The sequence below is a fragment of the Elgaria multicarinata genome, chromosome 2 (assembly GCF_023053635.1).
Source record: "Elgaria multicarinata webbii isolate HBS135686 ecotype San Diego chromosome 2, rElgMul1.1.pri, whole genome shotgun sequence".
Classification (NCBI taxonomy): domain Eukaryota; kingdom Metazoa; phylum Chordata; class Lepidosauria; order Squamata; family Anguidae; genus Elgaria; species Elgaria multicarinata.
The window spans coordinates 123,922,304-123,946,772 of record NC_086172.1 but is presented as its reverse complement, the minus strand read 5'-3'; the positions used below and the strand labels follow the sequence as shown (position 1 = coordinate 123,946,772).

At 42.0% G+C, this 24,469-nt stretch overlaps 2 protein-coding genes across 2 annotated transcripts in view; one reads left to right on the top strand and one right to left on the bottom strand.

The window, feature by feature from the left end:
* Positions 1-13,755, bottom strand: part of ZFYVE26 (zinc finger FYVE-type containing 26) — a 67,366-nt gene extending 53,611 nt beyond the window's left edge. The window contains exons 1-10 of the mRNA XM_063117567.1: positions 13,477-13,755; positions 13,131-13,328; positions 11,180-11,258; positions 10,436-10,525; positions 5,985-6,525; positions 4,259-4,389; positions 2,991-3,155; positions 2,741-2,829; positions 1,746-1,906; positions 103-315 (exon numbers count right to left, since the gene is read on the bottom strand). Of these exons, the coding sequence (XP_062973637.1) occupies positions 103-315; positions 1,746-1,906; positions 2,741-2,829; positions 2,991-3,155; positions 4,259-4,389; positions 5,985-6,525; positions 10,436-10,525; positions 11,180-11,258; positions 13,131-13,321 (1,660 nt within the window). The 5' untranslated portion in view covers positions 13,322-13,328; positions 13,477-13,755. The remainder of the gene's footprint in view (positions 1-102; positions 316-1,745; positions 1,907-2,740; positions 2,830-2,990; positions 3,156-4,258; positions 4,390-5,984; positions 6,526-10,435; positions 10,526-11,179; positions 11,259-13,130; positions 13,329-13,476) is intronic.
* Positions 13,756-15,325: 1,570 nt separating this feature from the next.
* On the top strand, positions 15,326-19,409 carry LOC134393752 (galectin-related protein A-like). Its single transcript, XM_063118842.1, has 4 exons — positions 15,326-15,473; positions 16,390-16,478; positions 18,569-18,749; positions 19,237-19,409. The coding sequence occupies exons 1-4, from the start codon at positions 15,330-15,332 to the stop codon at positions 19,378-19,380; spliced, it is 558 nt and encodes a 185-aa protein (XP_062974912.1). The 5' UTR covers positions 15,326-15,329; the 3' UTR covers positions 19,381-19,409.
* The last annotated feature ends 5,060 nt before the right edge of the window (positions 19,410-24,469 follow it).

Sequence of the window (24,469 nt, the reverse complement as noted above, 5' to 3'; positions counted from 1 at the left end):
CAGCTCTGAATAAACCTATTAAGATAGGTTGTGCTCTGCTGATGCACAGTGAATAAAAAGCAACACTGATTTTAGTTAGAAAGTATGCATAAGCTACCAGACCTGGGTAGAGAGGTTGATCTGCAGGTTTGTTTTGATCAGGCAGCTCATCAGGGAGGTCACTGACAAAGCAGCTTGCACAGTCCTTGCAATTTGAATCCCTGTGTGCATTGACACAAAGTGCATAGATGGCATATTTCATGGCACAAAATGCCTGGAAAAGAACAAGATTGCGCTGCTGACTCAAACGACTGGAAGCTGGTATCACTATTGAATCTAAAAAGGAAGAGAATGCAGAAAACCAAATGGTTTTGTCACTCTAACGTAGTAAATCAATTAAATTTCAGTCATTTCCCAGATCCTAGAGCTAATCCATTTCAACAACAAGGCTAAAGAAATTGCAGTCACATACATCTGATAGGACTATCAGCAGCCAGTAAATATCAGGATTCATGTTATGGGAGACTTCTCTACATATTCTTGCTATCAGTGAATCAAGTAACTCATTAATCTAAAGTTTGTCTCTTATACCTAGACATGTATTTGAGAAATGGCATGGCACAGCAACTAAGGGGCAAAATAAAAGTTATTTACTCCTTTACGAAATATTCAATATAGTTAATTTGTATTAACTTAGTTACTGTGCCAATAGTACAATAGTCCATTCCAACCACATTTTGCTATACTATGAAGTGGGAAAACAGGACAAATTTCCTTACAGTACGTAGACAGCCAGAATATGAACCTGACCTTTAAACATATAATTCCTAATTGTTCCAGTGCAAAGCTAAACAACCTTTTGGACCCATGGCACGTTTGGAAATTTGAGGAACTGTCTTGGGCACAACCATAAAATGGCTGCCATGGAGAATGTGGAAAGTCATAAAATGGATGCCATGGGTGGGCACAGCTAGTCACAAACAACAAGGAGGCATTCATGGTAAATTAAGATGGCAGCAACTAAAGTCTCCCACCTCACTCTGTAGCAATCCCAGCTGCCAGTAAGAATATATATATATTTAAATAAAAATTAGGAAGAGTAATGCAGGGTCTACAGACCACCATCTACCAAGTACACAGTCCTATTTTTGGAGGGGTGTAATAACTAGCAAGGCTAATAAAAAAAAAGATCATTTTGCGACTGAAATTGAGCTTAAAATCCATGCAACTAGAACCTATGATGAATAATGTAAAACAGGCTCTGTGTGTGTTGAGGTTTTTGTTGTTCTATCATTGTTACTTTGTAGTTCTAAAATAAAACACTTGTTTCAAAAAAAAATTGGAAAGAGTAGGGTGCTTCAATGGGCACCAAGGAAGGTGCCTGGAGATATACTGGTGACTGTAGGGAGCACATTGCCATCCCGATTTAGTGGTTCTTCCAACAATCTTTAACATTTTTAATGATACTACAGTACCTGCTACTAACATTAGGTAAGAAGGAAAAAAGGAAAAAAATAAGGACTGGGTCTTTTCATGAAAGTATAAAATTACCTGGGGGAAGGAAAAGGTAAGGACATGACTGCCACTACCCAACACCCCTACAAGATATTGTTAGGAGACAAGCTGAGAACACTACCACCCATGTTCTTCAGCACAACAAACAAATGTGTATGTAACTTTATCAGTAGAAGTGTTGCTGTTGTTTTAAAAACCTGACAGAGGTTAGATGAACACTTGGTCATATCCATACCCCTTATGCAATTTACCTTGAAAGTCTATGTCCCTGACTGGACTTTTCTGCAGAAGTTCGACGACCTCTTCTTCATTCAGGGCCAAGAGATTGGTAAAATGGTGGAGAAGGTAAAGGGAAGAGTGGCACTCCAGACTGTGTAAGTGCTGCAGAAGAACCTTCTCTGGGATAATATTACTGCAAGAGAAAGGATGCCTAGTTTCAATAAGCAGCACAATTGGCTTGCAATCTGGACTCTTTTCTTAAGGATTCATAGACTCATAGAACAGTAGAATTGGAGAATCGTAGAGTTGGAATGGGCCTATAAGGCCATCGTAACATTCCATAAAGGGGTGTGTGAGTTTTAAGCACACCATACAATCTAATTTTGGAATGCAGTCAGGAGTCACCAGTGACAAGGACAGACATAAATATTTCCACAGAACTGGAAAACATGTCTCCATTGCCCTAGCCTTCATCCCAGGAGCCCAAAGCAGCATATATGAAGTATGAACAAATGGTTTAGAACTCCCTGCAACAGATTTGCACCAAAAAAACACAATAAATGTCCATATTCCATAAATTAAGCATACAAATCTGCTTGTTTGGATAATATTCTTTCAGTGCAGATCACAAGGTTTCGATTATTTTGTTCAGAATATGTAGAGCTATAGCTCCACTATAAACGTGGTTTTGGTATTTTGATACTGAAGTGGCAGAGAGGAAGGTGGTGGGCATAAGGTGGAAGAAGAGGCTTTATGGACAATAGGAGCTGATGGGCTGGGCAAGGACAGCTGAAAGGAAGAATGGGAGCTGGGGGAGAAATCAGGTGGAGAGTGGAGAATTGTTAAGGGCCCAGTCATTCCCAAAGAGAGGATTCTTCCCCTTTTCCCCCACAGTTACAGCCATAAGCCATTTATGGACTGAATCAGCACGTGCTAAACGAGGTCACTCTCATTATGTGTCAGTACAAGTCATTCTCAGTTGGGGGAGAAAGAACTTTGCCAGAAGAATTAACCCACAATGTGTTACCTGTTCCGCTGTATACACCACTCAAGAACATCCACTTGAGCACACAGGCCATCACAGAAGTCTTTCAATACCGAGTCATTATGGAGTCCCTGTTTTTTTTAAAAAAAAAAAGTAGAGAGGCGAGAAGTCGTATCAGGTTTACATCCATTTATACAAACAAGCCCTTCAATTTCTCACCTCAGGAACTGACTTGAATAAAAACAAAGAAAACATTGCGCCTTCTCCACATGCATGATGTGGTCTGACTTGCCTGAGATTTGTGAAGAGTCCACAGCAGCATTTTTGCCGATTCTAAACTGCGACACTGAGTCCATCCTAGCAATATGAGGAGACGACTGAGGTGGCTGAATTCCTGCCTCAGTAAACTGCTGAGGCTGGAGAAGTCTTCCCTTTTCAATAAAGTTAATGCCGTGATCTAGAGAAAGAACCACTTGTTTAGTCTAAAACTGTGGAATACCAGAACTGGGAGAAGGGTTATTGCTACAACTGATCCATGAAATGTTGAAGTTGTTATCACCGGAACAGCTCGCAGAGATTTTTCTCTTTCTCTGGGCTGCAGGGAAGCAGTCGCTGGAAAACATATGCATAAACCTGTCATTGCAACACCATTCTTTTCTAGTTCTGAAAGATCCCTTCAGGATTTTATACAGAAGTGAAACATGCTGGGATAGTGATGATCCACAGCTTTTACTGGCCTAGAACAAATCAGGGGGAACATGGCTCTGGGGAAGAGCATGTGCTTTGCATGCATCAAGGTTCCATATTCATTCTCAGGCATCTCCAATTAAAAGATCTTGAGCAGGTAGATCCTTGCCTGAGATCTCAAGGAGTCAGGCTAGGAAGGAAGGGGGGATCTTGGGCCTGATTCTGCATTGACAGATGCTTATATCTATACGTGGTTCAACCAATTTAAATTGTAGTCACCTCTTTATTCTCTTGTTTCAGAACTTTCACAACTCACTTCAAAACATATGAAGGGCTTTACACTTACTAATCTATCCTATGTAAACCACCCAGAGAGCCTCGGCTATGGGGCGGTGTACAAATATAAATCATCATCATGATCTCCATTTCTAGGCCCTTCTTTCAGGTATAAATCAACCCAAGTGAGAAATACTTAAGACAAGGAATGAATCAGAGGGTTGCATCCAATGGTGTCCCACAGAATGGACCCCTGGCAGAATAAATTCATCCTCCCCCATGCAGCTCCATGTGCATCCCCCACATCTGCTCTGGAGGTGTGGCAGATCCTCCACAGCAAATCTGGGGGGAGGAGAGGAAGCTGCATGAGTAAAAGTTGATTGGACGAAGCCCACTGTAAAGAGCTAGATAAGAACAAAGATCCTAGCTTGCGGTTTACTGACCTAACCATTGAGCCACTAAAACTGCAGAACATTTGGCAGAGATCTCAATGTTAATGGCCTGAGTGCTATTCACTGAGTTCTTTCCTTAGTTCCAATACATTGGCATCAACACAATTCATTATTTGCTTTTTCTTATGCCTCATTTGGGATTTACCAGAATTTGTTCCAAAAAGTGTTTGTTGCTGATAAGACAGTAGAAATAGGCAGCTTTCCAGGAATAAGCCTGTTCATGATCCAAGAATAATGCCATCACTGCCCGCTCAGCATCCACCTGTTCAGATGTACCTGGAATATCCATAACTGCGGTTAATTTCACATTTAGTCAAGATACAGAAGCCCTATTCAGGCGTTAAGCCCTTACACAGTTGGAAACATGAGAAGGGAGAGTGGGAAGATGCTCACTGGCCCCTCCCCTTCCTTGCACCCACACCATCCTCCATGCATTGGAGACCGTGGTACTCATGCATGCGCCTCATGCTCCGCTGGAACATGATGGAAGGGATGGAATCAGGTGGTGCATCCTCGTAGTTAGCCTGAGTTAACCTGTGCTAATAAATTTGGACTCTTGAGAACCACTAACAGCAGAGGATGGGGGAGGTATCTCTCCACTAAATTATGTAATTTCCGAACACTTCAAAGGAATAAGCCAATTAGGTTCTCTTCCAGATAATGAAAATCACCTGCAAGTTCACACTGCAGGTTCACACAGCATCCTAGCCCACCCATTTGCGGGTTGTTGTTGAACCGTGGGTTATCGTGTTGTCTGAATGCAGTGCTTTTTCCACAGGATGGCTTGTTAACCATGCAATGTGTCTTGTTAACCACACTGAACAACCCAACAGCAAGCCATGGGTTCTCAAGGTGGCTTGTTCAAGAAAAATAAATCACACTGCATGGTTAACAAGCCACCCTGGGGAAAACATGTTACGTTCGGACAACATGATAACCCACCCTGTGAAAAACATACTGCATTCTGACAACACAATAACCCGTGGTGGGTTAGTGTGTTGTGTGAACCCAGCCTTTGAGTTTACTTTTCCCACTAGGTACAGAGTTCTCTGGCAAGATTGGTGAAAGGAGCAAGTGCCGCTCTAGGAGAGCTGCTGGGATTTTTTTTTGCAGCAATGGCTGATGGGATACCATCGGGAGGAGTGGGGGAGGAGAGGGGGGAGAAACTGTCATCAATGTCACGCTGGATTTTACTCAACTCCACGGTAGCCCACAATCACACAACGGTGGAGTTAAAACATGTTGTATGGGGAGTACCTCCTAAAAACTCAACCGTTGAATGGGGTTTTCACACTGTGCTGACTAACGTGTTGTCTGAACTGAGCCAAAAGTCTCATTATCTCTAGCCAACATGGCTGTATCACTTTAAACTATAGGACTTGCTTCGAATCATTTTTTTTTAAAAAAAATACATTACATGGAAATATATATATTGTAAAAAGTTCCCAATCAGCACTACAAAAAAAATTTCAAATCTGCTTATGATTCTGCATCAAGACACAAAACCGTGCCTAATACTATCTGAGGAAAGTCACTAGTTGGAAACTACGTTTTATTTTCATTGCTTAAACAAAGTGTAGTGCATGGAAACAACAGACAGGCGTATTGAGGTTGATGGCACCGCAGCTGTTAGGCCATCCTGTGCCACACTCTACTTCCAGGCCATTATATTATTGAAGTGGGGCAAAGAGCACAAATCGGTGGATCCTTGCAGGGGCCCTTCCTCTAAGGGGCCCTCTCACTTTGCATAGGGCCGTTACATTGGAAGGGGGTGGGGGAAGATGACACAGAATCCTGGTAGGGGCTGGATTAGGCCCATGGGCTGCCATTTGCATACTGCTGGCTGAGGCCACAAAAACGTAAGAACAAACCTTTGCCCGGTGACTTCAGCCCCAGCAGTTTCTCTCTCGTCTTCTCAACAAACACGCTGCCGAACAGACTGAGCAAGGCACAGCTACCTTTCCTCAGCAGACAGCTGAGCAGCCGTTCTTCCCTCAGTGGGCTCCGTTCCGCCCAACAAGCATCCAGAAGCTCCCTGAAGAGAAGGCGCAGCTCTCCGCTCTGATTCTCCACGTCCAAATTCAACAGGCTAAGGGCATGATAGATTTCATCTACAGCCTCACTCCAATCTGATTTCGATAATTCTGGATTTAGCTGCAGACGCTTCAAAACTTTTAGGGAGTCCCAAAGAAAGCCAATAAAGATGTGTTGCAGGGAGAAACTGGGTGCCAGTGAAGAGCCACCTTCAGCAGGCTCTCTCTGGAGAAGCTCCAACATGGCTTGCAGCCTCCGAGGAGCCTGCAAGAGCATTTTTCGGAGAGCAGAGAGCACCTCCACACTAAATTTATGTATGGATCCATCCCTTTGCCTGCTACTCAACGTGTGCCTGTCTTGAAAAGCTTCGTATAGCTCCTGAAAAAGAAAAAACACAGCCGGGAAAAGAGCAAGTCATTTCCCCCCATAAATCGGTTTGAGAAACAGACATTAAATATGGAGTAACTCAGCAGCATTGCCCCTAATCATACTGGAGTCCTAAAGAGAGCGTCTTCACAGTCAGAAGCCTGATGCTGGCTCTAGCTACTATGGGTAAAGAAAGCAGCAGCCAGGCACCTTTCCATCGTGCCTGGGTCCAGCTGAGAGCTACCACCTTCCTGCTACCAACTGTTGCTGCTGAGGCCATCAGAGGGAAAGGAAGCAGCTGCTGAACTTTACAACTAAGAATCAAGTGCCTGAATTCACTTTTTCCCCCTCCCCCCTCCAATCCCCTTTCCTTTTGTGTCATGCTTTTTTGATTGTAAGCCTGTGGGCAGGGACTTTTCTTAAGAAATATTTTTGTAAGCCGCCTTGAGAGCCTTTTTGGCTAAAGGGATGGATAAAAGTACTATAATATAAATAAATAAATGGGTTCTAACAAATGCTGTAGTCAGCTGGACGGCCCCATTCCAGCCCTATGTGCTTGCCACAGCTACCTCCTGCTTTATCGTCCATCGTCCAGGATGCATGGAATCTTCATGCAACATCAGAGAGGAACCAATGAAGTTGTGTTGTGTTGCTTCCTTGGTCCTATCTGGTATTGTAAGAAGAATCCCCATGGTGCCAGAGTTTTAATGAGTAAATGGCCAGGCAGGTACTAGTGTGGGTGGAGAGAGGATTAGAATAAGGTTCTCAACCTAATGATAGTATGTGTATCAGAACCAATAGCTGCAGCAGTCAGCCAGGTTCATCTGGACACATGGAGGGTTGTTTTAGTGCTCTTATGTGAACTAGGCCATTGGCAAAAGAAACCCAAAGAAACATCATAACGAATACCATTAAAATGTTTGTCCAGGGCTCCCAAGTGTTTAATACCAATATAAAAATAGAAGAAGAAAAATCCAGGAGGAGAATGTGACATAAAGAACGTACAAGCCATGCTGGATCAGACCACGGGTCCAGCATTCTGTTCAGGTGTTGATCAGGAACCCACAAGCAGGACATGAGTGCAATAGCACCCTCCCACCCATGTTCCCCAGCAACGGGTGGACATAGGCTTACTGTCTCTGATACTGGGGGTAGCACGTAGTCATGAGGACTAGTAGCCATTGATAGCCTTCTTTATCTGTCCTGAATCTCCCACCAATCAGCTATTGACATTAATGAGAACAGAAGGAAATGAGGGAAGTTTCAGGGCAAACGACCTTCTCAGTAGGAGAAGTCGCTAGATCAATACATTGTCGTCCCCCATCCCAACATCTTCCAATGTCCTTATTTATTTATTTATTAATTTAAACATTTGTATCCTGCCCTATATCACTAGGATCTCAGGGCGGCGTAGAGATAAAATTATAGAATATAAAACAATATATACAGCTAAAAACAAATTAAACCATTAATCAAGCTAAAACCAGTATAGAATTTAAAAGCAGTAAACCCAATTAAAACAGTTAAAACAATGTGTAAGCCTTACAGTATTGGGAGGGCTGTAGTAGAGGGGGGGATGCTAAAAAACACTAATTTTTAAAAGGAAAAATAAAGTAAGAAAGTAACTAATTTAATGAGGTATAGGTTGGGCTCCTGAGAGCACCAACCGGACCAAATGCATGCTGGGCAGGGTCAGTCTAGAAGGGCGGTGGCACTTCCCCTGGAAAACTGGAGCCTGCCTGCCTGCCTACCTGGATCAGAGAGAGGAGCCATCCCAAGGTAACAGAATGCCATCAATTCCCAGTTGGAAGACCTGAATAAGTTTCTTTTATTCATGCCAAGTTCTTTGGAGGAAAATTATGAAAGTGACTGCTAATCAGCAATCCACCATTTCATTCAAAATATTTTCACATACAATACCTGCTTTTTTAATTTCTTCTACACACAAACACAAAACCCAGGGCAGAGAATTCTTCAAGTCAAATAAATATTTATCAGCTTTCCATTTAAAAAGAGGTAGAGAAAAAATCTAGTTCATATTCAAGAGAAAGCTAAACAAGCTGCATCCTGTGCAGGAATGTCATTTTCTTTCCTCTTTCACTTCTATTTAAGGGGTTTCCCACCATAGTCACTATACAACAAGCCACAGATACAGATAACTACAGTCAGAAAAACCTTAGTTTCTGACTGCATTTTTTTTTATATCACCACCCATGATCCGGAAACAGCCTTCTCCAACCTGGTGCTCTCCAGATGTTTTGGACTACAACTGCCAGCATTTCTGACCACTGCCCATGTTGGCCGGGGCTGATGGGAGTTGGAAGTCCAAAGCTCCTGAGGGCATCAAGTTGGAGAAGGCTGACCTGGAGCACTTGGCTCATCTATCAGCATTCATGCTCTTGAATGGAATTCCTTAAACATGTAATATAGCAATAAGAAATTGAAGATCTCTTAAAAAAGAAGAATTCTAAAAAAAGTGGTACTGAAGAAATTAAACCAACTGCACCTTTTGGTATTTAATCGGTGCTTGGTGATATCAGATTCAGATATCAAGTTAGCAGCTGCAGAAGTCAAATATAATTATAACTGTTTTTGTTATATATAGCAAGGGAGTCAGATTTCTGTTTATTGTTTACTGTATTATCTGTTATGAAAATAATCAATGAGTTGGATCCAGAATTTTACGGACCCAAACTCTGCAAAGATGATCCAGGTGGGGAGAGGCCATTTTTGCAAATTCTACACACACCCCTTCCTTGTAGCACCCTGAAATCTGCTTTGGAGGGTTAGGGCACCTATTATTAGAAGCTGCTCCCCGCCCCCATGGAAGAAGCTCTTCATTCCCAGGAGGGCAACTCTGGCCCCAACCCAATAAAACAAAAGAAACAAAAAAGAAAGAAAGAACTGAAACCAAAGTAACAGGAAATTTGAAAAGACTAACAGTTTGGCACAAACACCAAACCCCTATCACAGTTCCTTATCTCTGGCTGACTACCTTTTTGGCTAAGAGAGTTAGGGAGAGTCAGCAGCCTAAACACTTCTTCATTATGGGCCTTAAGAGTGAAAGACTTCTCAACAATGGAAGTAACCCTCACAATTTTACCACACAAAAGGAGGCAGGATTTCTCGCCTGCCTTAGGTCCCCCTCCTCTTTAGGAATTATGTTGGGAGGTTCAGAATTTAGCATCTAGGCCAAAACACAGTAAACAAACCCATCCTCATGGGAACAGAACAAAGCAATGATAAGAAGCTAAATAGAAAGCTGCTTTATAATGACTCAGACTACTGGTGCATCTAGACTGACTGGCAGCAGCTCTTCAGGGTTTCAGGCGAGGGTTTTCCTCAGCTTTCCCTGGAGATGCAAGGGACTGAACCTGGGACCATTTGCATGCAAAACATGAGCTCTACCCACTGAGAATTACAGTCTTTTTCAGAATAAATACATTCAAAGAAAGAATGATTGCGCTCTTTAAAGGAATAACCCAGAGCAATTATTCCATTTGCAGAAGGTTGTGGATGTCTCTCAGTAAACCAGCAATAAGGGAAACCTTTGCTAGAGACAACAAATCAAACCATGCAAGCAACAAATCAAACCATGCAACAAATCAAGCAAGCTCATGTTATTTGTTACTTTCACATCTAATCAAAATTACTAAACATGCTTGGAGTCAGATAAACAACTGAAGTGGTGACCTCCCATATTTCAGAGGAATTTCAGGACCTCCAACTTGACCACCTTAACTGCAGCTAAATTCACCCTTCACACATGAGCTTCACATGCCTTAAAAGTAGCACCTCCCAAAATTAATGCAATTTTAACATTGATGGTTCTACCAACCAATGGTCTGAGTGGTCTGCTCAAACACTTCTGCGCTATCAGCAATATAGCTGTACCATGTTCTCCCTCAACAGGGAATCATACCTTTAGAACGGCACGGGGGACATCCTTTTCCAGTTCTTCTAAGAGAAGTAAGAATTCAGTTTCTTTCTGGAGGGCTGCAGGGAGAGGTTTCTTGAATAGTTTCAGAGGAGATAAAGAAAAATGGGGGAAATACATATTAGATTAGCTATACAAACTATTTATTGAGCTCTTATTCACAAGCTGTTTTAGAGCTGCTTTAGGAACTGGAGAATGATTGCAAGTAGTTTTCCAGTCTACTTTGAAACTTCCAGTGCAAATGGATTGCATGCCTATTTGCAATTAGTCAATTAGCACCAGCAACTTGTTGGTAGTTATAAACCTAGATTTGTGTTTATAACACACTTCTAAGTTTGGACAATAAACAGGATTTACACTAGTTTAATAGTCCAAGGAAGAATGTAACATATCATTTTATAGTCTTGACCAAGGTCTGTTTTCCCCCCATTCAGGATTGGATTGGATTCAGGTTTAGAATAGACCCACCGAGCAATGGCTAATGACTAAAAGAATTCCCATTTATTTCAGTAGGTTTACTTTAAGGCGACTATCTCTGGGTCCAACCCATAGTAGGCAAAGAATACTAGTTAGGTTATTTTAAAAAATACTTTTTTATTATAGTGAAAGCCTTGAGACTTTTTGTCATTGTTGCAACAACAATTCTCAGACTTTGTTGAGTACTATAAAAGATCTCTACTCTGGACAAATTACTTTCCTATTTGGAATTGGGAAAAAATACATCTTTACCTGTTCCCACGCTAGCCACTTCTGCAACACAAGAAGCCAAAACCAAGCAAGTTTTTGAGGACTGTGGTTTGCTCCACACCTATAAAAACAACATAAACCAAAAGAATTAAACATTTATAACCTAAATCCAGTTATCCAGAAGTCCTAACAACTTCAGTGGAAATTACTCTTAAGTAATTATGATTTCAATTGCAACCCTAGCAACCATTCCCCAAAACAATGGTCCACACTGAATAAATACAAAATCATGTCACACACCCATACACTTCCCAATATACCCTTTAGTTCCAGTCACCCAAACATCTTGCCTACCCCTCAGCTACATTCTAGTAGTTCTGAATGTGTCATATGGCAATATATCTGCTGGGGTAGGGGAAAGGAGAGTGTTGAAGAATGCAACATCTGCTTTTTTGCCCCAGACACATCATTTTAAGCCATGGTGTCTTATAAGCTACATAGATTGTTCTGAAAATACCACCACTGTCATTTCTCCAAACCAGAGGAAAAATAGTTCCAAGGGGATGTGCAATTCCTATATTCTCATGAAACACAGTAAACAATTGTAAAAAGCTAGGATGAAGTAATGGTTCAGGCTTCAGAATTTGTGTTGGCCTGGCAGCATGTCTATGTTAAAAGCAACACAAATTAAAATCCTAGGTTCTAAATAAAAGTAAGTTACCAAAAACAACAAACAAACAAACACCAATTCTCTATTGTAGAAGAAAAACTCAATACACCTCAATCAATGGAGGACACACAGAGCAGCCAGGGCAGGATACATAAAGGTTTGTGGTTTTTAAGCTGCAGCCTTGCCAATCAACTTTTAACAGGGATGGAAGGGCTACTTCCCATTCCCAAAAAGCTGACCACCGGGATTAAAATGTTTTAAAGAGCTAAGAATACATATTTAGCACCCTGCTTCCATGCATGTAATATCTCAAGTTGAATTTGGCTGAATGTTTTTTTTAAAAAACTAACAAGACTTTATTAGAAAAAAATCTAGACAGCTGCCCATTTCCTCATAAAAACTACCCTGCTTGGCCACCTTAATCCAAATCCCTTCAGAAAGCCATTCAGGGAGGGTTTGGATGGGGCAGCGGTGCTTCTCCAGCAGCAGAAAAGCGCCCGACTAGCGGGGGGGTGGGGGCAGCGGCATATGCCTGGAACTCTGCAATACACCCACGAAAAACTCTGTTAGACCCCAAAACGGGGCATTCTAGGGATAGGATGGAGGCAGCCTTGGATCTGCTGGATCCAAGGCCCCTCCATTCAATAGCAAGGTCCCAGGATCTGGCCCATCCTCTACATGAGCCTGGAACTAGCACAATAAACTCACCACCACTGGTACCAATCGGTGGGAGGAAGGAGGGAAAAGCACCACGTTGGCTAGGAATAGGTAAGACTGTGCCCCACCCCGCAATGACCTGTGCAAGCCAGTGTGACTTGGGAAATGACGAAGGATCCTCCAGTTTACACACATACCTCCAGCCTCTTAGGATTGCACTGTAAAAGCTCATTACTCCAGCAACCTGTGCCCAGATGCTTCTGAGAAGCCCTCAAGCAATTAAACATAATATTCCTGATATCTCCAAGGAAGGCTAATATTCCTGCCTGAAACCCTGGAGAGCTGCTGCCAGTCAGTGTTGATAATACTAAGCTAGATGGACCAATGGTCTGACTCAATATAAGGTAGCTTCCTATATCCGTATGGTCTATGCCCTATAGCATAAGCATTAGTGTATAAATGATAATAAGGAAACAAACAACAAACTCAAAAGTTACTTTAAGGCTAAAGTCCTATACCCACTTCCCTGGGAGTAAGCCCCATTGAAAACATTGAATAGTAATGAATAGGATTGCACAGTAACACATTTTAGATGTTGAGTCTCCTCCTTCCACATACTAATAAATTAAACTAGAAGTAGTAACATAAAATCATGTCAGAGCTTACCTCAAACGGAAAGGGCAGACTACTAGAGCATGTAGGATCGTTTCCACTTTTTCAGAGCCTTCCTCCTTCCACTGATGTAACTGAGGAATACAGGCCTGTGCAAGTTCCCAGTCTCCCCTCTGCACACATTCGCAGAAAAACCAGAAGAGCCGCTCCAGGGACGCAGATTCCTCTTTGCCAAATGGATACATCTTCCTGCTTCAAAAGGGAAACACCACGACTCATCAGAGACTACTCTGAAATCAGATTTACTCAACTTTCGCTTGCAAAGCACCTCCTAAAAGGAGAGATAAAATTTTGCTAAGAGAAAAATCTAGGGGTTAAATCTGAGTTTTCTCTTACACACCTTAAGAGAGTTCAGCCAGGCAGGCAACCCTTTCAGCCGACCAAGCTTGTAAAATTATTCCTGCAGAAAGGAGGCTCTCTCGCATCCTGCTCTGAGCCTGATCTCGCTGGGTGGAGTTTTCTCTGTTGCTAACATACTTTCCCTAGCTTGTAAAGGCGGCAGGGAAAGGAAAACAGTAGCTCTTGCCTCGAGTCCGACCCACCTGCGAGATCCACTTATCCTCCCGTCTCCTGATCGTTCTAGCACTACTCCCAAACAGACACAAGTCCTATTGCCGCGGCCATGTTGAAAAACAGATCAGGTGATCGAAGCGACAGGCGAAGCAATCAGCTTATTGGACAAGGAGGACGCCATCTTTCTCTGGGGCAACGAAGCCCAATCAGTGCCATCATTCAAGCCGGCACGGAGTGGTGCTAGATCCTGTTAACTCGCTCTTCCCCAAGGAAACCGGTGTGTGTGAGGCGCAGGAGGCGCCTTCAGGCAGCGGCGGCGCTGCTCAGAGGTGCACGGAGCACCACCTGGCAGCGGTAGCTAACGATTCCCTCTCCCCTCAGTCTTTCTTAAAGGAAAGGCCGAGTCGGGAGGGAACAGTTTGCTCTTCCCGAAGCCCTGAGACTCTTCTGGCATTGCTACCTAATACTTCCTCTCACACACACAAATATTTTTCCCACGGCTAAATCAGCAAATAGCACACTCCCATACATCCTTCCAAGTCAAGGTACCTAGTACCTCTGAGCATGCACAGAATTCTGTTTAAAGCAGAGATGGCCAACTTCTGTGGGTCTGATGGCCAATTTTGCATCGGGTGGGGGCACTCTTTGTTGGATCTGCTGCTGCGGTGCCACTGCCAATTTTGCTTAAAAACAAAATTGCACGATTTAACTTGGAAACAAATACCACAACTCCAGTATTCCTTTGTTCAGGGCTTTTGTTAGCTATCCTAGCTCGGATGTTGAATGGCTGTAACATATTGCTAGTATAAACGATGCAAAATTTCGAATAGAAAACTCATTTCATCTAGGTGACAAAAATCACACAAGCTTCCTAATTGTTTAAAAGTGAAATAAGGACTCCATTTGTTAATATGTTTTACTTAAAATAGTAATGGATGGACATTGCTTACTAATGGAGCTCGGGCTTTATATGCAAAAGGTCCCTGGTTTGGTTCCTGTCAAATTGATCTGAATTAGCAGCTAGGGTTTTGCTTCAGAGACACTGCCTGCCGAGGTAGATATAACAATCATCAAAGACTCATATCTTCAAAAACTGTGATAGGCCTACATGATGGAAAAATAATGTTAAAGTGGTACTCAAAAATATTAACATCCATTATGCATCCTATGAAAGTAATCTGTACAAATGTCCAAGGTATTTTCCTTTACTAATACCTCTGAAGAGACTGCATAAAGATCTGCTCAACATAGTCCCTTTGAAATCGTTGGGACTGCATGTGTAATTCTCTAAAATATCAGGTTATAATGACTGGAATTTTATTTAGTGCTACTAATTCATGCATATTTTTTTCTTTTTCTTGACTTGGAATGTGGTGTCCCCTTTGCTTACGTGCTTGCAACATGCATGCCTCTGAACTGAAGCCACAAAAATATTTCCCTTATATAGTTGAATAGTCACTGAACATTGATTTATAATATACATCAGTCTCAAAGAGATTCTTCCTAGGCCATGCTGAAGCCAGTTTTGGGAACTTAATGCTTGAACACTAGCAAAGCTGCAAGCCAGTACAGCTTCTTACTTCTTACCCTGTAGGATGCCCATTTGAAGATGTTGACAGCTGTGACTCAGCTATCTGTGTGGGTGGTGTCAACTGGTGTTTGCTAGAGATAATGTTCCTTATGATATCCTCTCTTTATTCTGGCTCTTTTGTTTGTTTTGTATATATCCAAGAAAAGAAAAGAAAACCATTTTCTGTAGACTTCTCAGGAGGCATGAGTGTACCAGGTCAAAATAAGATGTCAGAAAATGATGGGAGCACAAACGTGAGTATAAAAGTCTACTTGTACTGTCTAAGAGGAAATGTTCCTTTGTAAGTGTACAAACAGGAAGAACTGAGTGAATTTTTATTTACGATCATCATTCTAACTTTGCATCAATTTGAATCCTGACTAATGTTCAGACATGGCATTTCCCTGAAAGGGCCAATTCCAGAAATGCCTTTCAGATATTTGATCAGAAACAATGCTATACAGGGATCCCTCAGAGGTGCTGAATCACAGAGAAACTATATAAGCAGAAGGATCTTTACACAGTAGTCTCTTTTCAGTTTGTTAACAGTATTAGTTTATTGTTCAATGATGCACAAGAGCAAAAAAGGAGGGTTGGGTAGACAACCAGAGTCAGTTTGTTCCCTTCTGCAAGTGAAATAGGGTTTTTTAGACAAGTAATTAGCTATCATATGTTACATACGCCAAGAGATTCAACTACTAATCTTAAGAGTCTACGGGCACTTCTATATCAGGTTTTTATTGTACAATTGCACTGCCTCATTAACAGAACTGCAAGGGGGTGGGGCCAGATGCTGTTTTCCATTTCCACCTGTGTTTTCTCACTGCTTCTTCCATCTTTTTACTTACCAGAAAAAAATCCCTTTAGGAAGAAAAGTGGGAGTAACTGCAAAATGCCTTATGTTTAGCTAGAGTGACCAGATTCAAAAGAGGACAGGGCTCCTGCAGCTTTAACTGTTGTGATGAAGAGGGAATTTCCCCAGGTGCTGTATGCATGCAAATAGCACTTGCTGAAATTCCCTTTTCTATGGAACTATTAAAGGTACAGGAGCCCTGTCCTCTTTTCCATATGGTCACTCTAATATACATGCAATTTATCACATTGTTTTGTATGCTATCATACAGATGTATTTAACAGACACACATTCAAAATGACTTTCCCCTCATTTAGGTGGAGAGATATGTTGGTGAAATTAAGGGCGGACTGAGGCCAACAATGAAAATCACAATCATGGGTGTAATATGCCCGAACCCCAAAAGGTAGGTGTGCCACTTGGCATTCTGGCAGCAGCTTCTTGGATGTAGCTGGCCATGATTACCTATAATAATCCATCGAAAAACAGCATTCTTTGGGTGAAAAAGGAGTAGTATTGCCAGATTTTATTTTTAAAGGGATTGTCTCCCTCTCTCTCTCTCTCTTTCTTTGAGAACATAAAAGAAACATGAAATATGAGAGGTATTGTTGTAAACCGCCCAGAGAGCTTCGGCTGTGGGGCGATATATAAATGTAATAAAATAAATAAATAAATAAATATTAACTATTTCTGAACATTGTAGCTCCATAGAGCATAGCTGAGTACTCTTATTTCAGAAACCCAGATTCAAAAGCAGTAAATTCCTAACTGGGACACCCAAGTTTGCTGTGAGAAATAAATAAATAAATAATTGCATCCTGCACTGAGGAGAGAATTTGACAAGATGACCTCCAAGGAAATGTCCAACTCTTAAATTCTATGATTCAGTAATGAAAGGCTCTTGTGAACCTCACAGAGGAGACTGCCTGCTGGAACTGCATGATTCAGTGCTCTGGGCTTGCCTCCTTCCTGTCAGCCTCCACTGGAGATGGATAATTTTGCTCCATCTCTGCGAAGCGTGTTGGAGCACAAAACCATCCTGAGGCACTGGCACTGCAGAATTACCACCCCCCTTGCTAAGGCTGCTTGTTGCCTCTTTGCATGAGTCACTGCTCTGGGCTTGACTCATTCCTCCAATCAGCCTTGATGGCAGAAGTAGAGGAGGTGCAATTTTGCCAATCTCTATTTTGGCTGTGATGAGATCATTCCAAGTCTCCTGATGCCGAGATATAAGATAATACCTGGCCCCAGAGAAGGCAGAACAGTAACTCCTGAAAAAACAAAAGGGACTGGGCTCCTTTGAGCCTGAATTATTCTTGCTATCACACATTATAAAAATACTATACTGGAGTGACACATAGGTCTCCAATTTAAATTGGGGGGGGGACTGCCCTAGCATGCCCCTTCCTTTTGTTATTTTGGACAACTTGGAAAGTCAGTAGCTGAAAAATGACAAACACTTACAATCCACAGGCAATTCATGCAGCAGGCAGACAAAAGTTTATCCTCTGCTGGTGCAAGCCCCCACTGAATTACAACACATCAGGAAATTCAATTTTGTCATCTCTGGTCTGAATTGGGATACAGTTCTTGCTTTTTATCACACAACATGTGTTAATTAGCTTACCAATGCCAGGATGCCTTTGCTATCACTAACAACTGTTTTGTGAATGGCCACTGTTAATAAAATAATTGTCACAGTTTATAATTTCTTTATTTCATTTTTTTCTGACTTCACTCAACCAAATCAACACTTTGTTAGTTTTGCTGCAGCAGAGTAACACAGCTACCTCCTCTGAAAATTGTGTCTTTCTGGTGGGTGTTACAAATCAGTTGGAAATTAAGAGGAAAAAAAGGAATAATTTGCTGCCCCCCTTTTCTGCTTTTATCACATCTATGAACGAGGAGTTACATCACATAATGGCGTTGTTATTCCATGTCTTTGTGCTGTCTCTTATAGAGTGCTCTGATGTCATGCTATAAAAAGGTAGGTGAGCTCTTTTTCTTATTTGGTGTATGTTTCATGGCAGTTTGGTATTGCTGGAGCAGGATCTAAGACAGAGCAGTTTAGCTGCTTTTACCCAGTTGCTGGCAGAAGTAAGCATTTTATGAGTAATTACACTTATGGTGGAAATAAATATGACCTTAAAAAAAAAAATCTTACCCGCCTCTCCATTTGGATCGAGGCAGGGGAACAACGATAAGTATAAATACATAAAATTGATTAAAAACATAGTACACATTAAAACATCCTAAAAACATTCTAAAATTCCACTGGGTAGGCCTGCCGGAAGAGATCAGTCTTTATAACTTTCTTAAACGCTAAAAGACTGTTAAGTTGATGAGTCTCCTCCGGCAGGCCATTTCACAGTCTGGGAGCAGCAGAAGAGAAGGTCTTCTGGGTAATACTTGTCAGCTTAAAAGGCACACTAAGCTCTTTCCTTATGACTTCTATGCTGAAATTTTTGTTCCTTATCATATATTTATTCTTTGCAGTTTTTCAGTGACTTTGCTCTGTGACCCCATGAATGATCAGACAAGCGAGGATGTTGGGCTATTACTTCTAGTCAGTTTTATTGAGAAATCCATTGTCCGAAATTCACGGATTGCTGGGAAATGGGGTAAAGAGGAAAAGACAATTCCTTATTTCCCATTTACAGCAGAGGATTCATTTAAGGTAATTTTTACTAGATAGCATGTATGATGGCTGTGTGTGTGTGTGTGTATATGGATAGATATAGCTGTCTTATATCATCAGACCATTACCCCATCTTGCCCAGTATTGTCTACTATGCTGACTGGCAGCAGCTTTCCAAAGCCTCTAGCAGTCTTCTTTCCTAGCTCTTTAGAACCTTTAACAGGAACCTGACAGGAAGGAGTGAACTTGCAACCATATGAATACAAAACATGCCCTCCACATTTGCTCCATTTGTATTGACAGGAGCAAAAGGGAAACTAGCTAGAGCCTGGTAGATCTTTCAACGTGATCTTTCCAATTCTTTTTCTAAACCACCAAGAGGACAGTAACCATACTGCTCTGAAATCAATAATAGAACATAAGCACTCAATATCCATTATTTTGTGGGGCTTTTGCATTGCACTTAGACCCTGCTGCCGCCTCCGCTATGATCTACTGTCCTCATTTGCTTTCCATTCTCTTTCAGATGGAGCTCTTATGTGAGCACCAGCAGATTCGGGTCCTGCTTGATGGACGTCAGCTTTGCAGTTTCAGTCACCGTGTGCAGCCTATGCAAAGAGTTACCGCTTTACATATCTCAGGAGACCTCAAGCTCACAAAGGTGGCATGAAGAAAGGAATAAAGAACCCCATATTGTGACAGTGTTGTGGCAAAAGTCGTTTCCCTACATCCTTTGAAGTGCTTCCTTCCTTTTGTTCTTGTGTGTGCCTCTAGAGATTTGAAATGTTCAGGAAATCTGGGTTGGGATCACTTTCTTTCCTCTTGGGTTTTTTTTCCTTCTGCCAACAGAATTGAAATACCTGCTTTTTACTCTAGACTGAAGGACTGCAGTGACTGTAGAGTGGTTCTGGAGCTCTTTCATGCCCATTGCATAACCCACCATTCTTGAGCAGTTCTGAAATTATTTTTCCATTTTTAAAAATCATTTCAGTAATATGAAATGATAAATGTATATACATATTGCTATATACACACACATATCACAAGGCTGCCACACCAATTCCAACATAACTCTACCATTCACACTCCACACAGTTAAGTCAAGTCCGTGCTTCTAAATAGGGAACAAAATACAATTAAGCTAATTGTATATGCAATGTGAACTGATGAAAAAAAACTATGAAAAGTACATATCCAGTTTTGTACAAAAGTAAGCCAAGCATATGCTGCCAGTGTTCAGGAAGGTGAAAATTTCCACATAAAGTCATTGGAAGGTTTTGCATACCTAGTTTGGAATAGTTATATGAATCTTGACTACAGACCTTTCTCATTTGCAACACGAGAAAGAAGTATTAAGATGCAATGAGAAAAAGAAGCACTCTGTTAAGTTGAGCCCGAATAATACAAGTTGCAGTGCAATGGCTGCTTAAAATACAACTGTGTGGAAGCCGTTGCAGCATAGTGGCCTGCTATATGGACTTGTTGAATTTCAGCACATAGAATCATAGAATAGCAGAGTTGGAAGGGGCCTACAAGGCCATCAAGTCCAACCCCCTGCTCAATGCAGGAATCCACCCTAAAGCATCCCTGACAGATGGTTGTCCAGCTGCCTCTTGAAGGACTCTAGTGTGGGAGAGCCCACAACCTCCCTAGGTAACTGATTCCACCGTCACACTGCTCTAACAGTTAGGAAGTTTTTCCTGATGTCCAGCCGGAATCTGGCTTCCTTTAACTTGAGCCTGTTATTCCATGTCCTGCACTCTGGGAGGATCGAGAAGAGATCCTGGCCCTCCTCTGTGTGACAACCTTTTAAGTATTTGAAGAGTGCTATCATGTCTCCCCTCAATCTTCTCTTCTCCAGGCTAACCATGCCCAGTTCTTTCAGTCTCTCTTCATAGGGCTTTGTTTCTAGACCTCTGATCATCCTGGTTGCCCTCTTCTGAACACGCTCCAGCTTGTCTGCATCCTTCTTGAATTGTGGAGCCCAGAACTGGACGCAATACTCTAGATGAGGCCTAACCAGGGCCGAATAGAGAGGAACCAGTACCTCACGTGATTTGGAAGCTGTACTTCTATTAATGCAGCCCAAAATAGCATTTGCCTTTCTTGCAGCCATATCACACTGTTGGCTCATATTCAGCTTGTGATCTACAACAATTCCAAGATCTTTCTCATTTGTAGTATTGCTGAGCCAAGTGTCCCCCATCTTGTAACTGTACATTTGGTTTCTATTCCCTAAATGTAGAACTTGGCATTTATCCCTATTAAATTTCATTCTGTTGTTTTAGCAAAGCAACCTGAGAAGGTTTGGGGTTGCGTAGTGAACACCCATTGTGTTGAACATGGGTCAGGCTTGCCTCATAGCTGCATTCCAAAGAACCCCCATACCAGTGTTTGCATGAAGTGTCCTTGTACAGTTTTCCCAGATGACTTCAGAGAAGGAATACATAATTCTCCAGGGTAGCTTCTGGAATCTCAGAAGGTGTTTTGGTCTGAAGGTTTAGAAGATCAGAAAAATGGTACTTTTCCAAGCTGGGTTTAAAAATATGCTCAGTATTATTGACCAGGGGCTTGTCTTGATAAAGGGTTTGCCCTGGGGTGGATTTGGAGTGGTGGCAGGTCATCTACATGATTCAGCTGCCATTGCGAAGCCATCCAGGGGCAAACCCCAGAAACTCCACTTTAAAAAAGTTGGGCACTTACCCCAACCTTTTTGGTTGCTGAGCCAATAGCGCCCCCTGATTGGTCGCCATCGGCTGGGCTGGGCAAGAAAGAGGGTGGTCCAGGAGCACCAAATCAGGTGCCGCAGGGCCCTGTAAATAAAGAAATAAAAACCAGGAGGGGAGGAATAGGGTAGCCAGAAGGCTGCCACCAGGCGAAACACCAGGGAGGGAGCAGGAATAGGGCAGCTGGCTCTCCTCCCTCTGACCTCCCTTCAGCTGCCCTGTTGCCTCCCAACCACACTTTTTTTAAAAAAAAAATCTGTAGATGCGAAGGTTCACATCTACAGATTTTAAAAAAATGTGGGGGAGAGAGCTGGTTGTCCCGTTCCTCCCCCCTCCTTGGTGCTCAGCCAGGCGGCAGCAGCAGTTCTGCATTGGCACTCCTTTCAGTGCAGATGCCGGGAAGGAGCACCAATGCAGGAGCCCAAGGCTTCGCGGTGCAGGTGCACTGCTGTCAAGATGGGCCAACATCCATAAGCAGCAACTGTTTTATAAGTGATGACAGCAGAGTACATCTTTATATGAAGGTGCTTTCCAAAAACAATCAAAATCACAGGTCATTTTTTTTAGCTTGTCAGGAAGTCTCTGTGCTTTTGAAATTATTAACATTTATTTTAATGGAATACCACCAGTGGTTCCTTGAGATTGTAAAAAATCTTTATGTTTTGGTAACAAATGATTTAGATTTTACAGCTATGGAATAAATAATAAAATCAGAAAAAATACAAAAGAAATCATTATCAGACAAACAATAAAATACAGGAGATCATTAAAATATATTCCAGCTGATATCTGGTTTTATAGTTAACTTTCTATCATTAACCACTGCCTAACAACATACAGAGGTGGTTTTTTATGTTTTTCAGGGCATTTTCATTTTTCTTTAAAAATCAACACTTGCAATACAGAAACCACTTCTCCAGTTGATATTACTTTGGATATACAGTTTATAGTTCAAATTGAAAATAATTACACACATTGGGAGGAATCCCCCCGCACTGTCCTGGAGGAACCCTCTGGAGCAAATCTTGGAGGTGGTGCAGGGGTTAGGAGGGGGGGGGAGAGACCTATTTCACAAGCTTGCACAATATTGGATGTCACCCCTTGAGGTATCATTCCTTGTTATGCTTTATAGCAAATATCCCCCACAAGTAAAATGAAGAAAAAAGTGATTGATTGGCCATTCCCCATCCCCACCCCTTCCATCCTGGGAGAAGGCACGTTTACCTCAGATGGGGAACCTTTTTTTTTTTTGCTTGGAGCCCAAATTGGCCAGTGAGTTCTCATATTTCATTCACAATTATATTTATATTCCACCCTTGTTCCAAGGAACTCAGAATGGTATATATCAGAGGTGAACAGAAAGTAAATCTCCAGAAGCTTCTGCCAACATGCCCAGGAATCCTGAATCCTGTGAACTGTACTCCAGAACAGCTGGAGATCTATTTCTTCCCACCTCTGGTGTACACAGGTTCTTCCCACCCACTCCCTTTTTCTTATCACTACAAACCTGCGTGGTAGCTCAGGGTGAGAGAATGGCCAGCCCAAAGCCACCCAATGAGAGCTTCATGGATGAATTGCTGATGGCAATGGATAGAAAGGCACTTTGACTTCTATTATATTTTTGCTTTGCCCACAAATAATTCCCTTGAACTAGTACCTAAGAATTGCACTTCTGGCCAATCCAGGGCTTGGAGATGGGTCTGGGCCAGACCAAGAGCAGGGGAGACTCACAGCTCTATTGTAGAGGAGATTTTCCCTGCAAGTGTAAGGCCCCAGCATCAGTCTGTAATTAAAAGATCTCAGAGACCTAAAAAGGGCCTTGCCTGAAACCTTGGGAGATGCTGCCAGCCAGAGCAGACATGCAATAGGACTAATTGAATTTTATTGATACACCACATTTCAGTTGAAATAACTCATATGTGGCTCATACATACTAGATAAAAATCAGACCAAAAACTTAAAACATCTTTAAGTTAACAAACATAAACTATATACATATAAAGCAGTAACCTTATATCCTGGTGGGTTCCAGATGGAAGGGGACTGAATTGACCTCCAAGCGTGATGTTCCCACCATTCTTGGTTTAAAACACTAGGTTATATCTCAGTGTGTCAACCAGATTAGCTTTATTCTGATGAAGGTCAGAATTTCATAATGGTTCCAAGAAAATTATTGTATGATCTTGGACCATATACAGAAACTGACATAAAGAGGCACAAATCATCAGAATTTAGAAGTTTTGGGATGAAATAAGTGCACTGTAATAAGCTTTCCTGCTTCATGGTAAAGCTTACATATATTTGTCAGGTGCATACTTGATGCTAGACTGAAACAACTCATTTGTGCATTTCAAAAATATACCACTTTTTACCCAGACAGCAGCAATCTAGGCCCCCATCTATACAACAACGGGATTGCTCCTCATTGAATATAAACCCAAATTTTCGTAGATTTGAATCTAGGCAACGAGTGTCACACTTAAGCAGTTATTAATGCGCACATTTGAGGCTATGAAATGCTAAAGCTTTATCTGTGGAGCTCCTTAGATTTATATAGGAGAAAAACGGAGCGGGGAAAGGAACGAGGCAACAGACGAGGATGCGAGAGGGGGACTGAACACGTCTCCTCTCTCTCACTGCCAATTCCCCCCTCTTTGTTTTAATTTTAAAAGATCTATCTGTGGACCTCTGCAGATTCATATAATTCAACATGAAAACGGTGGGAAGGAACGAGGCAGCCAGAGGAGGATGCGATAGGTGGGAAGGCGGGAAATCGGCCAATCACTTTGTCCTGCCCTCAAAGTTACGCCCACATTTCAAAATGTGATTTAACTCCCCCAAGGACACATAACTATAATGCAGTGCAAACTCAAAGGTTGATCCAAAAGTCACGGTAAATCGCAACTATGAATATGCGCATTATTGGGTTAAAAAACCAGCGCTGCGGCGAATGGGCAGCTGCGTCATGTGTCCTGAAACGCAAATCTGTGCATTTAGTTCAGGGTAAAGAAGCCATATAGACATCCCCTAGGT

What these genes read in the sequence shown, in the direction of transcription:
- LOC134393752 (XM_063118842.1), top strand. Translation starts at nt 15,330, where the DNA reads ATGATATCCTCTCTTTATTCTGGCTCTTTTGTTTGTTTTGTATATATC. An exon ending in AAAATGATGGGAGCACAAAC is followed by an intron (nt 15,474 to 16,389) that starts GTGAGTATAAAA and finishes CCCCTCATTTAG; the next exon opens with GTGGAGAGATATGTTGGTGA. An exon ending in CAGCAGAGGATTCATTTAAG is followed by an intron (nt 18,750 to 19,236) that starts GTAATTTTTACT and finishes ATTCTCTTTCAG; the next exon opens with ATGGAGCTCTTATGTGAGCA.